This window comes from Podarcis gaigeae (genome assembly GCF_964106915.1).
Source record: "Podarcis gaigeae genome assembly, chromosome: 18".
In the NCBI taxonomy this organism is placed as follows: domain Eukaryota; kingdom Metazoa; phylum Chordata; class Lepidosauria; order Squamata; family Lacertidae; genus Podarcis; species Podarcis gaigeae.
In genome coordinates this window covers 11,077,134-11,099,469 of record NC_139696.1, presented here as the reverse complement: position 1 = coordinate 11,099,469, position 22,336 = coordinate 11,077,134, and the positions used below count along the sequence as shown (strand labels likewise).

At 48.9% G+C, this 22,336-nt stretch overlaps 1 protein-coding gene across 2 annotated transcripts; it reads left to right on the top strand.

Moving 5' to 3' along the window:
- The first annotated feature begins 56 nt into the window (after positions 1-56).
- On the top strand, positions 57-21,791 carry FKBP8 (FKBP prolyl isomerase 8). Of its 2 annotated transcripts, none has more exons than XM_083720608.1 (10): positions 57-205; positions 4,565-4,639; positions 10,237-10,546; positions 11,660-11,829; positions 14,225-14,313; positions 14,967-15,184; positions 16,551-16,723; positions 17,188-17,265; positions 19,057-19,188; positions 20,563-21,791. In XM_083720608.1, the coding sequence occupies exons 3-10, from the start codon at positions 10,255-10,257 to the stop codon at positions 20,647-20,649; spliced, it is 1,239 nt and encodes a 412-aa protein (XP_083576734.1). In that variant the 5' UTR covers positions 57-205; positions 4,565-4,639; positions 10,237-10,254; the 3' UTR covers positions 20,650-21,791. The 2 variants fall into 2 exon arrangements, with proteins under 2 accessions (XP_083576734.1, XP_083576733.1); XM_083720607.1 differs by lacking the exon at positions 57-205 and adding an exon at positions 4,232-4,307.
- The last annotated feature ends 545 nt before the right edge of the window (positions 21,792-22,336 follow it).

Genomic DNA, 22,336 nt, shown 5'->3' with positions numbered 1-22,336 from the left:
ACCCGGCCCGTTTCCTTGGCAACGCGGGGCCTACTTCCGCGCTTAGCCCAGCGAGGCTCTTCCTCCGTCTCGATTGGGGAACTCCTCTGGCCACGCCCCCTTGCCCGCCCTAGGCCACGCCCCCAAGCGTCTGGCTAGGAGCGCGGAGGAGACGCCAAGCGGGTGCCCCTGAGCATGTGCAGAGTGCATCTCCACAGACAGCAAAGTAGGCTCTAGATTTACGATATATAACGAAGTAAATGTAATAAATTATAATTTAAGGGAGGGGGAGAACCCCGGGGTTCTGGGCACGTGCAGAGTTTATCTCTTATTAAGAAAATAGAAATAAAAAATTGACATTTACACCCTGCCCGTCTGGTTGGGTTGCGCCAGGCACTTTGGGCAACTTCCAACACATATATTAACAACATGGAAAACGAATTAGGTAAAGCTTGACACCCTTCTCCGAGTTTCTGAGCATGTGCAGAGTGCATCTCCACAGACAGCAAAGTAGGCACTATATTTACAATATATAACGAAGTAAATGTGATAAATTATAATTTAAGGGAGGGGGAGAACCCCGGGGTTCTGGGCATGTGCAGAGTTTATCTCTTATTAAGAAAATATAAATAAAAAATTGACATTTACATCCTGCCCATCTGGCTGGGTTGGGCCAGGCACTTTGGGCAACTTCCAACACATATATTAACAACATGGAAAATGAATTAGGTTGACCACCTTCTCCGAGTTTCTGAGCATGTGCAGAGTGTGTTTCTCCCTACACAGCAAGATGGGAATATGCTGGCCCCCAGGGTTTCTGGGTATGTGCAGAGTGCATCCCTGGACAACCGGTTAGTTACAATCTGCTCCCAGTTGGGTTTCTGGGCGTGTGCAGAGGTTTCATTTCTCCTTAAGCAAGATGGTCGGTCGCACCTTCCCCCCTGGGTTTTCTGGCCACATGGAGAGGGTGTTACTCCAGAGGCAGCAAGGTAGGCATATGTTGGCTCACCAGGGTTTCTGGGCACATGCAGAGCGTAGATCTTGATAAGACTAGGTAGGCACAGGCTGGCTTAGCCTACCTGGCAGTGGCGCATGGCCTGAGGCTGAAATGTGCTTTTGGGGTGCAGTTTTCATTCTACTGCCTGTTTCACGCTGCCTTGAGCAGAGTCCTCTTAGAAGCCAACCCAAAATGTGATTAAAGCAAGTTATAAAAGTAGCTAATACAAACAGCACCCCAAACCACCACGGGAGTTACTTCTCAGAAGACATGTGCAAGATTAGATTTGCAGATTAATCCAGTTTAATTTTGCAGTGTGTGTGTGTGTGTGTGTGTGTGTGTGTAGAAGTCCCTTCTTTTATCTCTCCTGAATCTTACAGCGCTGAATCTTTTCCAGCTGTATAATATCCTTTTTGAGGTGAGGCGACCAGTCCAGCACACCGCATTTCAAATGTGGCTACATCATAGATTTGTAGAACAGCAGCTTTATTCTCAATTTATTTCCTAATGATCCCTGGCATGGAATTTGCCTCTTTCATGGCTGCCACATACTGGGTTTAACATCTTCATTTGAGCGAACTACTATGAACCCAGTGTTACATTCCTGGTCAATTATTGCCAGTTAAGACCCAAGGAGCATATATGTAAAATTTATTTTTTTTTTTGTCTCCAACATGCATCCCTTTACATTTGCATTGCACCTCTAACAATTTAGTTTCATCTGTAAACTTGGCCACATCAGAGCTCATTCTGTGACTGCGAAACTTGGCAAAAGCTGATTTATTGCACACTTAATGTAATTAAATGCCAGCTATTGCAATTTCCCCTCTCCTTGGCTCTTTTATTTTTGAGAAATCAAAGGTGGAGGGTTGCGTGGGACAAATACTTGGCTGAGAGACAAATACTTGGCTGAATGGTTAATGCATAACCTGACTCTTGTGTTAGGCAATCCAGGCGAGTCTGCACTCTGCTTTTAAGGACACTGGAAGTTAATCCTCTTCCCCATCCAGCATTTTCCCACAAGGTGTGGGAAGTTGAGAGAGTTGCCTGCTGAGGTTTACTCTGCAGGCAGGTAGACTGCAGCTGAATGTGGAGCTTCTGTTGAGTGTGGAGGGGGTCTAAAACAAGAATTTCCTCGGTTATAAGCTGGTTTGAGCCAGTTAAATGTTTTCAGGAAGCTCCTGTACCTGGGACAAGTACCTGCCTGCTGTTTATCCCACATCCAGTAGTCAGAGATAGACTTCCTCTGTATAGGGAGGTTCCCTCTCTCTCTCATGGCTAATAGGTGACAGTGGCCAGCCTCATTGTTGCTGGATTCTGGACCCCCATCGTTGGTGATGGCAAAGACATGGCATTGCAGGGGCTGGACTAGATGACGCTTAGGGTGCCCTCAATACTCCTATTAGATTATTAAACATTCCTATGAGTTGCTAAGGACGCGGGTGGCACTGTGGTCTAAACCACTGAGCCTAGGACTTGCCGATCAGGTCAGCGGTTCGAATCCCCGTGACGGGGTGAGCTCCCGTTGCTCGGTCCCTGCTCCTGCCAACCTAGCAGTTCGAAAGCACCTCAAAGTGCAAGTACAGTCATATGCTTCAGGTTGCGCACCACATCAAACCCAGAAGTACCGGAACTGGTTACTTCCGGGTTTTGGCACATGCGCAGAAGCACTAAATCACGCTTTGCGCATGCGCAGAAGCATCGAATAGCGACCTGCGCGTGCGCATATGCAGCTCTGCAGGTTGTGAATGCTACGGGTTGCAAATGTGCTTCCGGCACGGATCACATTCGCGACCCGAGCGTCCACTATAGATAAATAGGTACCATTCTGGCGGGAAAGTAAACTGTGTTTCCATGCACTGCTCTTGTTCGCCAGAAGCGGCTTAGTCATGCTGGCCACATGACCCGGAAGCTGCACGCCGGCTCCCTCGGCCAATAAAGCAAGATGAGCGCCGCAACCCCAGAGTCGGCCATGACTGGACCAAATGGTCAGGGGTCCCTTTACCTCTACCTTTTTATGCGTTGCTAGGCTGTATATAACACATTTAACAGGGACAGAAGAACAATGAATAGTGCCCTATTTTAATAGCTAAATGTTGGGCCAGATCTTATTCTTAATATGTCCTGGGGCCCCCCAGGGTTTGGACCCTGTGCCTATTGGCCAGCTGCTGGTTACACAGGAGCAAGCTGAATTATGACTGTGATCCTTACCTGGGAGTAAGTTCTATTGGATGCAATAGGACTTATTTATTATCCTCACAATGTCCCTATGAGGTACCTTGGGCTGAGAGGCAATGACTGGCCCCGGGTCACACAATGACCTTCATGGCCAAGTGGGGGGTTCAACCCTGGCCTCCTAGTGCTCTAATCACTACACCACATTACCCGTCAGAAGAGCCCATGTAGCCTATTAGTCCAGGATCCTGTTCTCACAGCGGCCAGCCAATGGGAAGCCCACAAGCAGGACTCACAGATTCACAGAACTGTAGAGTTGAAAGGGACCACGAGGGTCATCTAGCCCAACCCCCTGCAGTGCAGGAATCTTTTTGCCCAACGTGGGGCTCGAACCCACAATCCTGGGATTAAGAGCCTCATGCTCTACCAACTGAGCTATCCCAGGTTCCAAGAGGAATCCAAGCACAAAAGCTTCCAGCAAGCAGCATTCAGAAGTGTTGCTGTCATGAGGACTAGTACCCTGAGGAAACATATACAGAATTACTCAGTTGAATGGGCTTGCTGGACTGCTATAGGTGGCTATAGCAGTGTAATTTGAAACGAAGGCCAATGCCTTTATTTTGCTATTAATCTGTACCCAGAGTCCTTAAATTTATTTATTTTTGCCCTTTGCATCCTATTCCTCATTTTATTATCACACTTCAATAGTCTGCCCTCTCTTCAGAAGCAGCCCAAGGAGGCATGCAGACGTCTCTCCCTCCCTGTTTCCTCCCTAACAACGACCCTGCGAGGTTGGGTTCTGGACACCCTTTTGCTAGGGAGCAAGCCCTGCACAAAAACATGGAAAAGGACCAAACTGAGAAACAAGGACACACAACTTCTAAAATTATTTAAAAAAATAATTTCATTTTTCCAAAAATGAAATAATGCAATAATACAATAAAATTTTACAGTCAGGCTGTTTACGAATTTTAGGCAGCAAAATAAATCAGATCTGCCTGGGAAATATTTTTCCTCCCTTTCCCTTTAAGAGGGAGGGGGCAGGCTTTGACTGGCAGCCCCATTAGCCAGTAGCGTTGACTTCCTGTTGTCAGCTGAGCCAGTGGTGGGGGAATTGAGGTGGGGGTTGGTGGGAGAGGAATCATTTCTGGACCAGGTGAGTGCCTTGCAAGCAATACATTTGGGGGGGGGGGAGAAGAGGGGAGGGCAGGAATGTGGGGGGAGTTCTTAACAGTGGGGAAGGCAGTGATTGCACCCATGCAATGGGGAAAGGGGGTGCTGGTGGTCCAGGAAGGGCAGTTGCCTGGACTTTGCAACCTGGGCGGGGGTGTTTGTGTGTTTGCAATCCTTTCTGCATTAGCTGCCTTCCCCTCTCTCTCCCCCGCCCCCCTAAAATTTTATCTTGTTTTGCAGGTCGTGCATGTGGCGCCTTTCGAATCCGGGACTCGAGGGCTCGAACTCCACGCAGCTCTTGGGAAGCCCATAGCGGTAAGCCCAGGACCCCGGATTTGCCATTTGCTCCTCTGTCTGGCTGCCAAGTTTTAGGCAGGGGGGGGCGGGGAGGGATTGGAGGGAGCGCCTGGGGATTAAGGCCTAAACCTTGGAGCCCAGCCAGGGGGAGCCTGGGCCCATGTGGGGTGGGTGGTGTTTCAGAGGCTAGGCCACATCACGTAGCCCTGCTTTGAAATCCAACACAAATCTTCTCTCCGTTTCCCCCGTGTTGCTTCCTAGTCCTCAAGATCTTGTGCGTTGGGTGTGGGTGTGCACCCTTGACTCACTTTTGTGGTCTAGAAATACACATTATTATTATTTTTATTATTATTACTAATTTCATTTATCCCGGCCTCACCAGCCCTTGCCACCTCTCTGCGTATGGGTTGAGGTGAGGCACGAAAATATGTCCTGGGTTGCAGCCGTCTTTGCCTGCCTGCCTGCCAGCCTGCTTGGATGTGTTGGGGCAGAACCTGGCTTTTGGATCAGGCTGCTGGGTCTGAGCTTTGCTGTCCTTTTGTGCCTGCCTGTATCAGAACGCTTTAATTTTAATTATAATCCTGAGATGGCATGCTAAAATGGAATGGTGGTTATTATTATTATTATTAGATAATTTATGACGGTCAAAGACCAGCTCGCATAACATAATAAAAACAGCGTTCATAAAGAGAAAATATACAATCAGAGCAGATTGCAGCAATAGCTCATGAGTTAAAATTGAGATATATACATGCACAGGTACAGCTGAGATTTGGGCTACCATAAAAATTGACCCTGAGGTGCCCCAAACAGTGACTTCAGCATTTCCCTAGTAAGCTATTTTATTCTAGAGGATGATCTGTGCCTACATCTGGGTGCAGAATCTGGCTACCAGGTAGGTCATATTATTATTATTTTATTATTATTATTATTTATTTATTATATTTGCCAGAATGGTCAGATCAGAGCACCAATGAATTACAACAACCCTTCAAAGTGTTGCAGCAGGTGGGGCCCAGGGAAGGGTGCCAGGGGTTTGGCTCAGAAAGAAACAGAGGGCGTCTTGGATAAGGATATCTGCTTAGGGAGTTCAGCAGAGGCGAGATTCGAACCCGCCCTGGCTTCCTGCTTTTCCCCTTGCATGCACACAGAATCATAGAGTTGGAAGCGATCGCTAGGGCCATCTAGTCCAACTCCCTGCAATGTCTCGAACCCATAACCCTAAAATTAAGGGTCTTGTGCATAATAGTACTCTGATATTGTTCCGTCCCATCTCTTGAGCCGTGAGCATCCCTTCTGCAAAAGGCAAAATTGCAGGCAGACTTGCTCAAAGCTGGGAGGCTTTATCTTCTTAAAAACCTTTTAGCTGGCTTAACACTGTGTCCCTGGAGCTCAGTACTGCCTGCACTGACTGGCAGTGGCCCTCCAGGGCTTCTGGCAGGGCACATTCCCAGATGTACCTGGGCATCCCATTAGGGATCGAATGAGCAGCCTTTTGCATGTGACGCAGGCATTTCGCAACCAAGCCCTTCCCTCGGGGAGTTCCACAGGTTAATGACATGTTGCGCAGACACTGGCTGCTTCCTGTTGTTTGTGCTGCGAATTTGCTGACCGTGAGTTGCTTGTTCCCTTCCCTGTCCTGGTGGAGCCTGAGAAAGGGGTCAGCCTGGGGCGCCCCGGGGTCTGTGCTGGGGAGAGGATGGGTGCTTGTGAGTGTAGAAGGCATGTGAATTTCTGAAGGTTCAGGGAGACTTGGCCCCCAAAATAGGCTCCTCTAGGAACAGAACCGATGAACAAACTCATCATTACTTAGATTTAGAAGACATCTAGATTTGTTTTATTATGTTTTTACGTATGTTGGAAGCCACCCAGAGTGCCCGGGGCAGCCTAGTCAAATCGGCGGGGTACAAATAATGAAATTATTCCTGTTATTATCATTATTAGGAAGGCATGTGAATTTCTGAAGGTTTGGGGAGTTTTGTCCATGAAAAGCTTCCTCCAGCAGCAAAGTCTATGAATAAGCAAATTTACTTATTATTATTTATTGTTGTTGTTATGGGAAAGTGGGATTGATTTGTTATTGATTTATTTGTTTGTTTGTTTATTTCTCTGAGGACCCCAAGGTATTGTATGTGGTCCCCCTGCTCCTCATTTCATCAACACAACAGCCCTACAAAATAGGCACTCTATCCGCTACACTTCCCAGTGTTAGTATTAATATTATTATTTTTCTGTAGGAAACAATTTCCAAATTCTCTCTCTCTCACACACACACACAGAGGAAATCATAGAAAAGTGAATATAGCGCTATATTATATAATATATTTCTCCAGCTAAGGGAGCTATTCAAACCTATTGGACTTGGTTAGTCATACCCAGCGACTTCAATGGGTTTATGCCGATTGCTATGACTAACATTGAATACAGCTCATGATCATTGTTTTAAAAAAGGACATTTCCAATGTAGGTCATATCCTGAGCAGATCCATTATTGAGATCCATGGGCATTGCTAGCGCAGGTCCATTAATTTCCAAGGCGCCTGCTCCTGAAAAGCTCAGCTGGGAACGACCCATTCTGTTTATTCTTAAGGTAATGTTTTCTGACCCTGCAGTGAGGCAGGTGCCGTATTGGCTGTGATTGATCCCTGCATTGCTGGGGGTTGGGATGCATGACCCTTGGGGTCCCTTCCAGCCCTGCAGTTCTGTAATGAACCCGCAGTAAAAAATTGGCAGCTGTCTGCCTGCAAACCCTCAGCTTGGTCCCCAAACTGGCTTAGGGGACCTTCGCCCTGGTGGGTTTCTCTCTTGTGGCCTAGCCTACCTCGCAGGGATCGGCGCAAGAATGAAAATTCTGATGATTCTGATGATGTGTTATGGGAATGAGGATGGGAGTGCAGGGATTATTGGTTTTTTCTTGTTTTTGTAACATAAACGGCCTCGGTCCAGTATACCTGAAGGAGCGTCTCCACCCCCATCGTTCTGCCCAGACACTGAGGTCCAGCTCCGAGGGCCTTCTGGCGGTTCCCTCACTGCGAGAAGCCAAGTTACAGGGAAGCAGACAGAGGGCCTTCTCGGTGGTGGCACCCACCCTGTGGAACGCCCTCCCACCAGATGTCAAAGAGAACAACTACCAGACTTTTAGAAGACATCTGAAGTCAGCCCTGTTTAGGGAAGCTTTTAATGTTTAATAGGTTATTGTATTTTAATATTTCTGTTGGAAGCTGCCCAGAGTGGCTGGAGAAACCCAGCCAGATGGGCTGGGTATAAATAATATTTATTTATTTATTTATTTATTTATTTTGTGTTTTATGTTGTGATTTTATGTTGTGAGCCACCCTAAGACCCACGGGTATAAGACGGCATGCAGATTTAGTAAGTAAGTAAGTAAATAAATAAATACAAATAAAGTAAATAAATAAAAACAAACATTACATTTGCATACTGCCCTTCAATCTGTAGCTCTCAGGACGGTTCACTACATAGAAAAAAATAGGGGGTCTCTGGGTAGCTCAGTCAGCAGAGCACGAGATTCTTAATCTCAGGTGAGTTTAAGCCCCACACTGGGGGAAATCTACCTGCATCGCCTGGGGTTGGACTAGATGACCCTTGGGTTCCCTTCCAACTGTACAGATTCTATTATTCTTGCTTCCCTCCCTCCTTCCCCCCTGCCCACCCACCTCTTGAACTTTCGGGCAGGAAGGGATAGGATCAAAATCTCTATGGGTTTTTTAAAAAAGTTATCAGCGTCTGCAATCTCACTGGGTCACAGGGTGGCTAAGACCCTGGAGATGTCTTGATCTGTCCATACGGTCATTTCCCCACCCCCAAACCTCGGGGGGGGGGGGGCGGCCTGGCGATTTCTCCAATACGCATGCTTGGGGTTCTGTTAAAGACAAAGGGGAGATTCGCACCGTCTCCTCCTAACAGCTGGGAGGTGGTCTTGTCAAAATAGGAGCTGAATTGTAAGCTAGGAAGTCCCCAGTTATCATGGCTGCCTTTTGATGTGGGCTAGAACCTGCTAGAGAGTGCAGGGTTCGAATCGTTGCAGAGACATGAAGTGTGAGCTTGGGGGCCGGTCTCCTCTTTCCACCAGACCTACCTTGCAAGGTTGTTGTTGGATCTTAAAATTAAGAATTGGGATCGCCAAGTATGCCACATTGAGCTCCTTGCACAGAGGAGGAGGGTGGCTGAGATGGAAACAGAACCTTATTAGGAATGGGGTGTTTGGCCTGGAAAAAAAAGAGACTGAGAGGGGATAAAACCACGGAAAGGTCCCCCAAAGGTCATCTAATCCAACCCCCCGCAATGCAGGGAATGGCCATCTTCCAGTATCTCAAGGGCTGTCACACGGAAGAGGGAACAAGCTTGTTTTCTCCCGTGTTGGGAGGGCAGGACTCGAACCCGTGTCTTCAAGCTGCAAGAAAGGAGATTCCGACTAAATATCAGAAGGAACTTTCTGGGGGTAAGAACTGTTTGACATGAAGATGTGGTGGACTCTCCTTCCTTGGAGGTTTTCAAGTGGAAGTTGGTGGCCATCTGTCCAGGACGCTTGAGCTGAGATTCCTGCATTGAAGGGGGTTGGACTGGATGACCCTCGGGGACCCCCTTCCAGCTCTTCAGTTTCTGTGATTCTGTGATCCTTGGAGGGATACAGGGAGAAAGGTGGGCTGAGACCTGCGGGTATAGGGTGGCATACAAATTAAGTAAGTAAGTAAATAAATAAATAAGTTAATGCCGTACCCGAAAAAATAAGAGACCCAAGCGCCCCAACCTTTCTTCATAGGGGTTTCACACCATTCCCTTCCCTTGATTCCCTCTCCCCATTTTATTTTATTTTTTAGAAATAATTTTTATAAAATTTCTGTTTTACATTTTAATAATAAATAATAATAATAAAATTTATTTTATTTATACCCCGCCCTCCCCGGCCAGAGCCGGGCTCATGGCGGCTAACACCAGTAAAATTACAGTAAAATCATAATAGGGGGAAAAAACCCAATTTAAAATACAGGTTAAAATGCAATTTAAAATGCAGCCTCATTTTAAAATAACTGATAAATCAAGGCCATAAGGGGAGGGAAACATAAGGGTCAGACTGAGTCCAAACCGAAAGCCAGGCGGAACAGCTCTGTCTTGCAGGCCCTGCGGAAAGATGTCAAATCCCGCAGGGCCCTGGTCTCTTGGGACAGAGCGTTCCACCAAGTTGGAGCCAGTACTGAAAAGGCCCTGGCCCTAGCTGAGATCAATCTAACCACCTTGCGACTTGGGACCTCCAAGGTGTTGTCATTTGTGGACCTTAAGGTCCTCCGTGGGGCATACCAGGAGAGGTGGTACGTGGGTCCTAATATTCACTTAACCATCCTTAAAATATCAGTAACTTCCCTTCCTCTCTTTCCATGGTTCATTTTGCACAACATAAATACCTGCATATTTTATATAAACTAAACCGTTCAGTATTCCATTATTACATCCATCAAAACTTATTTACCCTGTTGAGTTTATCTTAATGCTGCCCACGTTTCCAAATAAACACAATTTCCCTCCATATATTCAATAAACATTCCCCGATCTTTTTAAACGTATGTTCTTCTTCCCTCCCCTTTTTCGTTTTCCAGCTGCCCTGATCCGCCGCCATGGCTTCCGGGGGAGAAGGTCTGGACGACATTTCTCCGGACTGGGCGGGGGCCAGCCTGGTGGACCTGACCTCTCCCGAGCTGGCGAAATCCAACACCTCCACGCTGGACAGCGGGGAGGATTTCGAAGTCCTGGATAACGACGAGGAGGAAGAGGAAGGGCGAGACGAAGACCTGAGCGGCCTCCCTCCGCTGGAGGACGTGCCCAGAAACGACGGCCGAGGGACGGCCGCCTCGCAACCCCCTGCTCCAGAAGACGCAGAGGAGACCCCCGAGTGGGTGGATGTGTTAGGTGAGGGCACCTTGCCTTTGGACGGCGCCTTCAGCAAAAGCTGTGGCAGGCAGAGGTTCTGCCGGTGCAGCTGGGATTGGCTTCTCCTCAGGCCCACCTCTGTTTCTCCCTTCTGGAGAAATTCTATGATTCTGTGATTTTCCCACTTCTGCCTTCACTTCTACTTTTTCCTCGTTGTCTCCTTCCCACCATGTCAAAATTCATTGCAAAGGATGCAGGTGTCAGGATGGTTCACAAGATAAAACACAAAATACATAAGAAAAATAAAAATAGGAACAACTCAAAAAAAAACCCCTCTCTGCCTTTATATATGTCACAATATATGACAGATGTCTGATAAAGGGTCTTTTTAGTTACTTTTTCTCTGCTCTTTTTCCTCGCTTTTGTAAGGATCATGAGTATTTTATTTTATATTTTCTTTTTCTTTATTATGCTTCTCTCTTAATATATTGATTTTTATTATAGATGAGTTTGGCACGGGTGGCGCTGTGGGTTAAACCACAGAGCCTAGGGCTTGCCGATCAGAAGGTCAGTGGTTCGAATCCCCGCGACGGGGTGAGCTCCTGTTGCTCAGTCCCTGCTCCTGCCCACCTAGCAGTTCGAAAGCACATCAAAGTGCAAGTAGATAAATAGGTACCACTCCGGTGGGAAGGTAAATGGGGTTTCCGTGCGCTGCTCTGGTTCGCCATAAGCAGCTTAGTCCTGCTGGCCACATGACCCGGAAGCTGTACGCCTGCTCCCTCGGCCAGTAAAGCGAGATGAGGGCCGCAACCCAGAGTCGGCCACAACTGGACTTAATGGTCAGGGGTCCCTTTACCCTTTACCTTTTATGTTAAAAATCTTCCATAAAGTTGTTGAAAAAAATCAGGAAGAGCAAAACTTGCTTCTCTGATAAAAAATACACATTTCTGGTATCTTATCTGTTTCACATTCAGTTATACATCTGCAAAAAATATACACAGAAGGTCCCATCAATTGCCATCTCCCCTCATTCATAAACCCAATGCCTTGTTGCTGACCCAATGAGGAACACCAAATATCATCCCAATTAATTAAAGTGTATACAAACTTCTTTCTGCTCTCCTTCATGTGTCTCTCGGTTCCTCCCCGCAGGGAGCGGTTTGCTGAAAAAGAAAGTCATCGTTGCAGGTCAGGGACCGGAGACCCGGCCGGTTAAGAGCCAGGATGTCACCGTTCGCCTTAAGACCATGCTGCAGGGCGGCACGGTGGTCGAGGAGAACCCCAGCCTCACCTTCACGCTGGGGGACTGCGATGTCATCCAGGTGCGTAAAACTCTCTTTTGGGTTGTGAATACCAGTTTTGAGGGAACCAGCTTCTGAATACCTGTGGTGGCCTGGGAATCTGATTCAAAGGCTGAACCGGAGGAATCCCAGCCTGCACAGGAGTCCCCGCCTCCAGGGCCAGCTGAGCTGGGGCAGGGGCTTGAACCTGAAGGGCCCTCACCTGTGCCGGATCTTCAGGAGCAGACACCAGATGAATCCACTCTGGCTCTGGAGGTGATTGAGGACCCATTGCCTACAGGTGCTCCTCTCCCAGCCCTGTCAGGGGAAGGTGAGCCTCCCCCTGGGTCCAGTAACCCTCCAGCCTCTCCTGAGCTGCAGAGGCTCAGGGCAGAGAGGCGGAGGGAACTGGGTTCTCTCAGGAGGAGTGCTCGCCTTAAGGCCAGGAGAGGTGGGTCACCTGTGGGGCCGGGACCGCCCCTGGCCTCAGATGTTCCCGACCACGCCCGGCTTTTGCTTCGAACCCAGCTTCCCCCTTGGTGGACACTGTCCAGACCCTCGGCTCAGGACCGGACTTTGACAACGCCTCACGGTAACCCCCCGGGACCAGCACAATACCAGTTGTGAGGGAACTGCACCTGGTTGGTCTCAGCTTGATCCAGTTTGGTTCCAGAGCAGGAGAAAACAAGCTTGCTCCCTGTTCCATGGGACAGCCCTTGAGATGTTGGAAGATGGCTCTCCTATCTCCTCTTCTCCAGGCTAAACATACCCAGCTCCCTCAACCATTCCTCATCAGGCTTGGTCTCCAGACCCTTGGTCGTCTCATTCGCCGCCCTCTGCACATATTCAGGCATCTCAATATCCTCCTTAAATTGTGGCTCCCAGAACTGGACACGGTGTTCCAGGTGGGGTCTGACCAAGGCAGAACAGACCTGGATTGTGCCTTCCCTTGACCTTGACCCTGGACTTCTGTGGATGCAGCCTAGAATAACATTAGATTTTTTTTGGTGCTGCAACACATGGTTGACTCACGTTACGCTAGGGGTCTACTTAGGGTCCTAACCCTTGTATTTACGGGACCGCCTCTCCTGGTCTGCCCCGCAGAGGACCTTAAGGACCATGAATAACCATTGTTTAGAGATCCCGGGCCCTAAGGAAGTCAGATTATCCCCCACCAGGGCCAGGGCCTTCTCAGTGGTGGCTCCGACCTGGTGGAATGCTCTGTCCCAGGAGACCAGGGCCCTGCAGGATTTAACTTCTTCCACAGGGCCTGTAAGACAGAGCTATTCTGCCGGGGTTTCAATTTGAATTTAGCCTGATCTTTTATTCCCCTTCCTTCCCTCCCCCTCCCCTTTTATGAAGATCACACACTCTGGGATCCCACAGCTAATTCTCCCCTGGTCTCCCCACTGGCCCAAATAGGACTAATTTATCCAGCTAGCCCTGGTGATGATCTAATGTTTATTGGATGGATTTCCCCCCTAAATTGATTTTTGAATTCCAAATTTATTGTTATTCACGTTTTATACTGTATTTTATGCTGTTTTTTGTTGCATCAATTAAGTGTTTTAAATTTGTTGTTAGCCGCCCTGAGCCTGGTTTTTTGAACTGGGAAGGGCGGGGTATAAATAAAAAATTATTATTATTATTATTATTATTATTATTATTATTATTTATTGATCTTTTACACATGTACAACTTACTGACAAGCCAGGTGTGCCCCATCCTGTGTTTTTGCAGCTCTAAGATGTTCTCACAACTCTTCTTATGACAGCTGAATGGAGCCCCTACCTCCGGGTGACAGATTCTGGGGAGCCGCAGGTAAAGAGGGCTATCACCCTCCGATCCTGTCCTCAGGCTGCCTTATAATAATAATAATAATTTATTATTTGTACCCCGCCCATCTGGCTGGGTTTCCCCAGCCACTCTGGGCGGCTTCCACAAAGACCAAAAATACACTAATGTGTCACACATTAAAAACTTCCCTGAACAGGGCTGCCTTAAGATGTCTTCTGAATGTCAGGTAGTTGTTTATCTCTTTATCTGGCGGGAGGGCGTTCCACAGGGTGGGCGCCACCACCAAGAAGGCCCTCTGCCTGGTTCCCTGTAGCTTTGCTTCTCGCAATGAGGGAACCACCAGAAGACCCTTGGCGTTGGACCTCAGTGTCCGGGCTGGACGATGGGGGTGGAGATGCTCCTTCAGGTATACTGGGCCGAGGCCATTTAGGGCTTTAAAGGTCAACACCAACACTTTGAATTGCTCTATCCTCTTGGCCACAGTGAGAACCAGATATTGGACTAGATGATCCAGCTTTTCCTGCTAGCTGAAACGGCTGTGTTCTCCCTCAGAGTACCAGCTGCCAAGAATCTTACTTCTGCTCTGGGAGGGGTCTCCTTCCGTCCCAACAGTTGCTGGAGTCATTTTCTCCCTTTGCAGGCCCTGGACCTCTGTGTACAGCTAATGGAGATGGGAGAGACAGCGCTCATCATCTCAGACGCAAAGTACTGCTTCGGCCGGCAAGGGAGGTAGGTGAGGGGGGGCGAGGGATCCCTTCCCCCAGAGGGCTGACGGCAGATTCAGTCCCCGAGGAAAGAGGATCCGCTGAAACCTAAAGAAATCCTTTTGCTTGTCCAGAATCTCCCATTCCTCCCCTTCCTAGGATGACCCTGCAGGATTCAAGTGTCATGAGTGTCCTGTGTAAACCGGATAAGAATATTAATTTTATTATTTGTAGTCCTCCCATCTGAATGGGTTGCCCCAGCCACTCCGGGTAGCTTCTAGCATATACAGAAACATAATAAAACACCAAACATTAAAAACGTCCCAATACCGGGCTGCCTTCAAATGTCTTCTAAAAGTCAGAAAGCTGTTTATCTCCTTGACATCTGCAGGGAGGGCATTCCGCAGGGCGGGCACCACCACCGAGAAGGCCCTCTGACCAATTCTCTGTAGCCTCACTTTTCACTACCAGAAGGCCCTCATAGCTGGACCTCAGTGTCTGGGCTGGACGATGGGGGTGGAGATGCTCCTTCAGGATCTTTGGGGTGCCTCACCTGCAGTCTTGCTGTCCTCTGTCGGAGTCAGGGTCCTGGGCTGGTGGGACTTTGGCTCTGATCCCGTAGGGCAATGCCCATGCTTTTTATGAATGGGGTATTTTTTCCTTGGCCTTTCCAACCAGGAGTCCGGACATCCCCCCTGACTCCTCTCTGGAACTTGAAGTGGAGCTGCTAGCGGCCCAGGATGCCCCCGACCTGGAACTCCTAAGTGGGAAGGAGAAGATTGAGCTGGCGAACCGGAAGAGGGAGCGTGGCAACTTCCACTACCAGCGGGCAGACTACGTTCTGGCTATCAACTCGTACGACATTGCGCTGAAGATTATCGGCTCCAGTTCAAAAGGTGCCTGGTCCTCCATGGTGGATGGGGGTGGGGTGGGGCTAACAGGCACTCTTGCTAAATATAGGAGGACGAGCAGCTTTGAGCCCCAGTTTTCAAAAGAGTTCATTAACTTCTTGAGCTGCCTTGTACCCTGAAAGTTCAGTATCAAAAGCAACAACAATCTGATAAAAGATATCTCCCTGTACACATAAAAACGCAAGGCAGTCATGGCAGGATTTGTAGTGACTCATCACAGTCCTGGACTTGCGTGGAGGCAGGGTGCAGTCGGCGAGCATCATTCAGCCCAGACACAGAGATCCAGCTCCAAGGGCCTGTGGAGCGCCCTCCCATCAGATGTCATGGCGGGCGCACATGCGCAGAAGCGCTAAATCACACTTTGCACATGCGCAGAAGTGCTGATTCGCAACCCACGCGTGCGCAGAAGCGCCGCTGCGGGTTGTGGACGTGCATCCCACACAGATCACGTTTGCAACCCGAGTGTCTACTGTACACGACTTTTAGAAGACCTCTGAAGGCAGTCCTGTATCAGGAAGTTTTTAATGTTGATGTTTGACTGTGTTTTCATTTGTTGGAAGACGCCTGAGTGACTGGAGAAACCCAGTCAGATGGGCCGCATAATAATAATAATACAGTCATACCTCAGGTTAAATATGCTTCAGGTTGAGCATTTTCAGGCTGTGCTCCACGGTGACCCAGAAGTATTGGAACGGGTTACTTCCGGGTTTCGCCGCTTGCGCAGACGCTCAAAATGACGTCGCGCACATGCGCAGAAGCGGTGAATCGCAACCCGCACAGACGCGGGTTGCGTTCTACTCAGGATGCGAATGGGGCTCCGGAATGGATCCCGTTCGCATCCAGAGGTACTACTGTAGTAATAACAATAATAATTTAAAAAATAATAAAAAATAAGGAATGGAGAGACATAGAGACAGCGCAAAGTGAGCAGGGCAGCAGACCCTACACTACTTATTCCATCTTCTGCTCTCTTCCTAGACACTTTGGATGAGTTGGGTTTTATTTTATACTTTTACAGCTGGGGCGGCAGAGGGGGAGATTTAGGTTGCGGGGGGGGGGTGTCTGCATTCCCTTGCAAGACAGAAGCAGGGGAATGATGCTTAATGGCAGAATGTGCTCCCTTGAGAGGTGGTGGTCTCCCCTTCCTTGGAAGTTTTCCCACAGAGGTTTGAGGGCCACCTGCCAGGGGGTTGAGCTGGGTGACCCTCAAGGTCCCTTCCAGCTCTACAGATTCTTTGGAGGTCCACAGGTCTCCCATTCCCAGGAAGAGCCCTTGTTTTGCCATTTTGAACCCTGCCCAAGCTGCAACCCTGCCCCCTTTCTAGTAACCCCCCTTCCCCCCCCCCCGCAGTGGACTTTACCCAGGAGGAGGAGGAGGAGTTAGTGGACGTCAAGATGAAGTGCCTGAACAATTTAGCCGCCTCTCAGCTCAAGTTGGACCACTACGACGCGGCCCTGCGATCCTGCAACCAAGTCCTGGAACAGCAGCCGGACAACATCAAAGCCCTTTTTCGGAAGGGGAAGGTAGGGGTTGTCTTTCAGGGGGTGGGGAAGGGGAAGGGTAGAGGGTCCAGGTGGCTCCTTGTTTCACCCTCGCAACAGCCCTAGGTGTGGCCGAGACACAGGGAGTGGTCCAGGGGCACCTGGTGGACCTGCATAGGTATGGTTGGATTTGAACCCAGGCCTCCGGAAGGTGCATGGATGCCCCCCCCCCCGGGATGCTGGCAGTGTGGTGCAGTGGATAGAGTGCCTGGCAGCCTGGGTTTCAAATCCCCCACTTGGTCATGGAAGGGTTGCAGCGTATGGGGCCTTTTTCTTCAGCTGTTTTTGGACTACAACTCTTTCATAGCCAGCAGGACCAGTGGCCAGGAATGATGGGAATTGTAGTCCAGAAACAGTTGGCTTTTCTTATGTCCTTGAAAATGGCGGAGTTTAGAAACCTGCAAAACGATCCACTGTAAACACGGGTTTCGTCTATGCTCTCCTAGGTCCTGGCACAGCAAGGCGAATACAGGGAGGCCATCCCCATCTTGAAAGCCGCCTTGAAGCTGGAGCCATCGAATAAGGTAAGGCCCAGAGCATCGTAGGTCTGGAAGGGGCCAGAGGGTCATCTAGCCCAACCCCCTGCAATGCGGAAATTGGTCAGAATCTGACCCGCTGCAGGATCTTGAACCGGGTGGTTGTCAAACGGCTGGTTAGTTAGTTAGTTAGTTTGATTTATTGGCCCATATCTAAAACAATACATCAAAATTTATCCATAAACAATACAATTTAAACAGTTCCAAGTTAAAACACCCATATAAAACCAATTTTACTTCAATTAAGTAAACACTATACACAATAAGCTCCCTCTATGTAAACCGCAATTCAAATCCCTCAGATTTTGGGGGATATGCGTCTTAGTTCTGGCACTTATTGATGGTTCTTAAGTTTAGCTAAGCTGTCAGAGTCATACAGTGATCCATTTCTCCTCTTTTGAAATAAGACATTAATCAGGTATCTAGCGACTGCAAGGGATCTACTTGTGTCTTCGTCGTTTAATAAGTATATTATTTGGGCTTCCTGAGGTCTGTCAGCAATTCTCGATAAATATGGGGCCAGAAACTTGGACCGTGAAGCTGAATGTAATGGGCAACAGAAGATTATATGATATAACGATTCTATAGGTCCACTTTTACAGTCACAGAGGAGTGAGATCTGTCCGTGTCAACGGCTGGTAGCCAGAGGCGTATGTCGCCGCTGCCCCCAGATGTGGCTTTCTTCTGGCTTAGATGGCTGATAGAATCCTGGTACCCTTTGAGGGCATCCAGTCCAACCCGGCGCCTGAAGCTGGTTGCCCAGATCCCTGACCAGCAAGGGAGAGAGTCCACCAGCACGTTAGGTCATTGCAAACACTCTGTTGCCCTGCATTAAATTAAGCCGAGAGCCAGGTACGGTGGGGTTGAGGGCCACAGGTTCCCCCAGGAAGCGTGGCAAAGCCCAACCGGGGTTTAGGCTCAGGTGAGGAAACTCTGAGGTTGCTCTAGCAAAGGGCAGGTGGCAGCTGAGTCCTTATATATAATAGATGCAACAGGTGTAACCCAAGTTTTAGGACTCACCTGTCCTGCAAGAGTCTGAGTCCAGCAATCTCCAGCAGAATCCAGCATTTGCGATGCTCTTATTACGTTCTGTCATGTTCTTATAATTTCTTGCACGGTTTCCAGCTGTTTTTGGACTACATTGCCCATCATCCCAGAGCACTGGTCCTGGTAGCTATGGATGATGGGACTTGTAGTCCAAAAAAACAAAACTGGAGACCCAAATATATCCATGGCTAGTAAAACTTTCCTCTTCAACCAGGCCTTGGGCTGAGTGACATCCTATACCCTTTTAAATGTTTGTGAGAGGGGAGTTAATGGGTTCCCCCCCCCCCCCCGTTCTTATTTTTATTATGCATTTTGTGTTTTTATCTGGTGTTTTTATGCTGTGAATTGCCCTGTCATCTATGGATGAAGGGTGGTATACAAATTACATTACTTTTTAAAATTAGTTTTCAATGTCTTATTGATATTCTTCAATTTTTTTTTTTTGGTGTAGATTGGTCTATGTATTTTAGTCATTTTTTTTTTTCAAAAACACTTAATTGAACCGCTCAACTTTTTTTAAAAAAAAATCGAGTGTGGTATAGTTTTTCTATAAGCCAAACATTGGCCAAGGCATCTGAATGGAGCCTCCACATTCCACAACAGTCTATCCCTTGAAACAACATATAAACCCAGAGAGGCTCGTCTACGTACCCTTTTGGTCTGACCCAGGAAGGCTCCCTCTCCTGCTTCCTCAAAAATACGTCTTCCTTCTTTCCCTGCGCCCCCCACCAGACCATCCACACGGAGCTCTCAAAGCTGGCGAAGAAGCACGCTGACCAGAAGTGCGTGGAGACAGAGATGTACCGCAAGATGCTGGGCAACCCCAGCGGACCCACCGCCAAGTGCAAAGACAAGTCATCGCGGGTAGGTCACACGACCACTGAGCCGGGAGGGCTCCCATGGGTCATCTAGTCCAACCCCCCGCAAATGCAGGAATCTGTGTGCACGTGCAGGCCGGCATCCGTCTGTCTCGGGAGACAACGGAGAGGTGCGCCTTTGGGGGTGAGGGAGGTCAAGCCGCTGGACGGTTGAGGTCCAGCTCCGAGGGCCTTCTGGCAGTTCCCTCGCTGCGAGAAGCCAAGTTACAGGGAACCAGGCAGAGGGCCTTCTCGGTGGTGGCACCCGCTCTGTGGAACGCCCTCCCAGCAGATGTCAAAGAGAAAAACAACTACCAGACTTTTAGAAGACATCTGAAGGCGGCCCTGTTTAGGGAAGCTTTTAATGTTTAATAGGTTATTGTATGTTAATATTCCATTGGAAGCAGCCCAGAGTGGCTGGAGAAACCCAGCCAGATGGGCAGGGTATAAATTAATAATAGTAATAATAATAATAATAATAATTATGCTGCGGCCGCAGAGACCCAGGTGGGAGAGACATGTTTTCTCACAGGCAGGGCAGAGGAAGGCGCCCAGCTGTGCAGCTGTAGATGCAGCAGGGAGCTCCTTCTCTCTTCGCTCCTCCCAGCGGTCATTCCTCCTCTGGTCAGGAGAAAACTGTTGGCAAGAGCTGTTCAAGAGCGGAACAGTCTCCCTCTGGAACTTGCGAAGTCTCCTTCCTTGGAGGTTTTTAAGCAGAGCTGGGATGGCCGTCTGCCAGAGATGCTTTAGCTGCGTGACACTCCAGCAATGCAAGGGGTTGGGTCTGGTCTTCATTTTAGAATTGCTAACACCTTACCTTAGTGTTGCTGTGTTGTTGTTTTTTACCATTTTAACATAATTCTTTGACATTTCTCATTTTTAACATTGCTTTTAACTTCATGTTGAATAGTATGCTTTTCTTATTTCTTCTCTACTAGTCGTTGACTGAAATATTTATATAAGAAATAGAATATAATAATAGCAGTAATAACGATTAGTATTAATACAATAATAGTACAGTGGACGTGCGGGTTGCGAACGTGATCTGTGCGGGAGGCGCGTTCGCAACCCGCAGTGTTCGCAACCCACAGCGCCACGTCTGCGCATGCGCAGGTTGCGATTCGGCGCTTCTGCGCATGTGCAAAGCGCGATTTAGTGCTTCTCGCATGCGCGAGCTCCGAAACCTGGAAGTAACCTGTTCCAGTACTTCCGGGTTTGGCACAGTGCACAACTCGAAAACGCACAACCCGAAGCGTCTGTAAGCCGAGGTAGGACTGTATAATAATAATAATAGTAATAGCAGTAATAACGATCAGTATTAATACGATAATTGTAATGCAATAACAGTAATTGTAACGACAGTACCATCTCTCTTTCCCAGTCAATTCCGTGGAAGTGGCTCTTTGGCGCAACAGCCGTGGCGCTGGGGGGCGTGGCCTTGTCGGTTGTCATCGCAGCCAGGAACTAGCGCCATCTGCTGGCAGGGACGGCGAGGAGCCCAAGCGGAAACCAGCCCCTCTTTCCTCCATCCCTTCTCCCCACCACGGCACCCCCATCCCACCCCCACTCCGGCTCTCCTCGACAGACGCACACGAAGCTCTGGACTGTAGGGTGGCAGCTGGGGTGGGGGGCGGGGCTTAGCCCCTCCCCTCCCCAGAGGCTCCGCCCACCCTCCTCTTAGTTGCAAGATGCAACAGACCCCTTTGCAGTGGGGCCGGCGGAGAGATCTGTGGGGCAGGGTGGTGGTGGTGGGGAGGTTCGGCGCCATCTCTCTCACTGCAGAGACTGGAATTCGCAGGATCTCAAAGGGACCTGGACTTGTGGGTATCTTTTTGCGGTGGGGGGGACGGGACTTGGATTTCACTGGAAGTTCTGATCAATCCTTTTTTGAGTGCCCCTTTTGGCAGTTCCTTGTTTCTGTCGGGAGGCGTGTGGCGGGCACAGCTTGTGCAGCCAAGTGTGTTGGGGGGGTCTTTTAGGGTCCGGTGCAGAAGAGGGGGAGCCAGTACATTTCTGCGCAGGGGTTGATATGGAAACAGGACCTCCGCAGCGAGACAGGGGCAGGTGGGTTGTCTCTTTGCTTTGGTCCGGCCACGAGGAACCGTGGGGACGGTTTAGGGCTGTGCAGGGAACCGTGGGAGCTCTAGCTGTACTGATTCCGACCCACAAAGCGAGCACCATGGAAACTCAGCACACTTTTGGGGGGCATGCAGTGGGTTGAGGGGGGAGAAGAGAGTGGAGATGAGGACGGGTGGGGGGAGAAGAGAGTGGAGATGAGGACGGGTGGGTGTTTCCCCCCAAATCCCCCCCTCCGGAGGCCAAACGAAGGGGCAGAGGCCCCCTTTTGAATCCCCCCTTCTGAATTTCCCCCATGACTCCTTCGCCCCCATCCCAGAGCCTTTCTGGCACCAGCCTTATGGCGGCATTCTTGGGTCCCCACCCCACCCCCCACTGGTCTGGCCTTCCCCAGGACATGTCCCGCCCCCAGCCCAGGCAGGACGCTCTCGTTTATTAATTATTATCATTATTTTGACCGCTGTCAGGTTTTAAACTGTGGATACCACCACTGCCCCACAAATTCTCTAATAAAGAAAATCTGTCAGCAGCGGACCACAAGAGTGTGATGCAATTTTTTAAATTTTATTTTTTTGAGGGGAGGGCATTATGTAAAAGATTTGGGTGACCGAAGAATAAATATGGAGCCTGATGTGTATTAAAACTGGGGGAGCACAACCTGCTGGGAAAGTGGCCCTCGAGGACTGTCTGTGTGGCCCCCAGAAACCTTCCCCGGTAACGTAGTTTCAACTACATTTTGTTTCTGGATGTGTCGCCTCTGTAACAAAGGTTGCTGCACCAACAGGCGATCATTGACGTGTTTTCAAATGGTTCAGTTTAAGGGTGTTGCCATGGCTTGAAAATTCTGAGTTCTAGCTGTTCAGATAGACTGCTCCTGGCTCTTGCTCTTTGCAGTAAATCAGCTCAGAAGCTCTTTAAAAAACCCATTTTTAAAGCAACACACACACACACACACACACATCATTGTTCAGATCTGTTGCTGACAATTCCTAAGTGCATGTAATGTATTAGTGCAACCATCTAAAAAAAGAAAGTCCTTTTTGGGGAAATTTGGGGGCTCCCAGAGGTCTGCTTGCTCC

Excerpts from the sequence above, each read along its gene's own strand:
- FKBP8 (XM_083720608.1), top strand. The coding sequence starts at position 10,255 with ATGGCTTCCGGGGGAGAAGGTCTGGACGACATTTCTCCGGACTGGGCG. Across the intron at positions 15,185-16,550 it reads TATCGGCTCCAGTTCAAAAG|TGGACTTTACCCAGGAGGAG; the intron begins GTGCCTGGTCCT and ends CCCCCCCCGCAG. Across the intron at positions 17,266-19,056 it reads AGCTGGAGCCATCGAATAAG|ACCATCCACACGGAGCTCTC; the intron begins GTAAGGCCCAGA and ends GCCCCCCACCAG.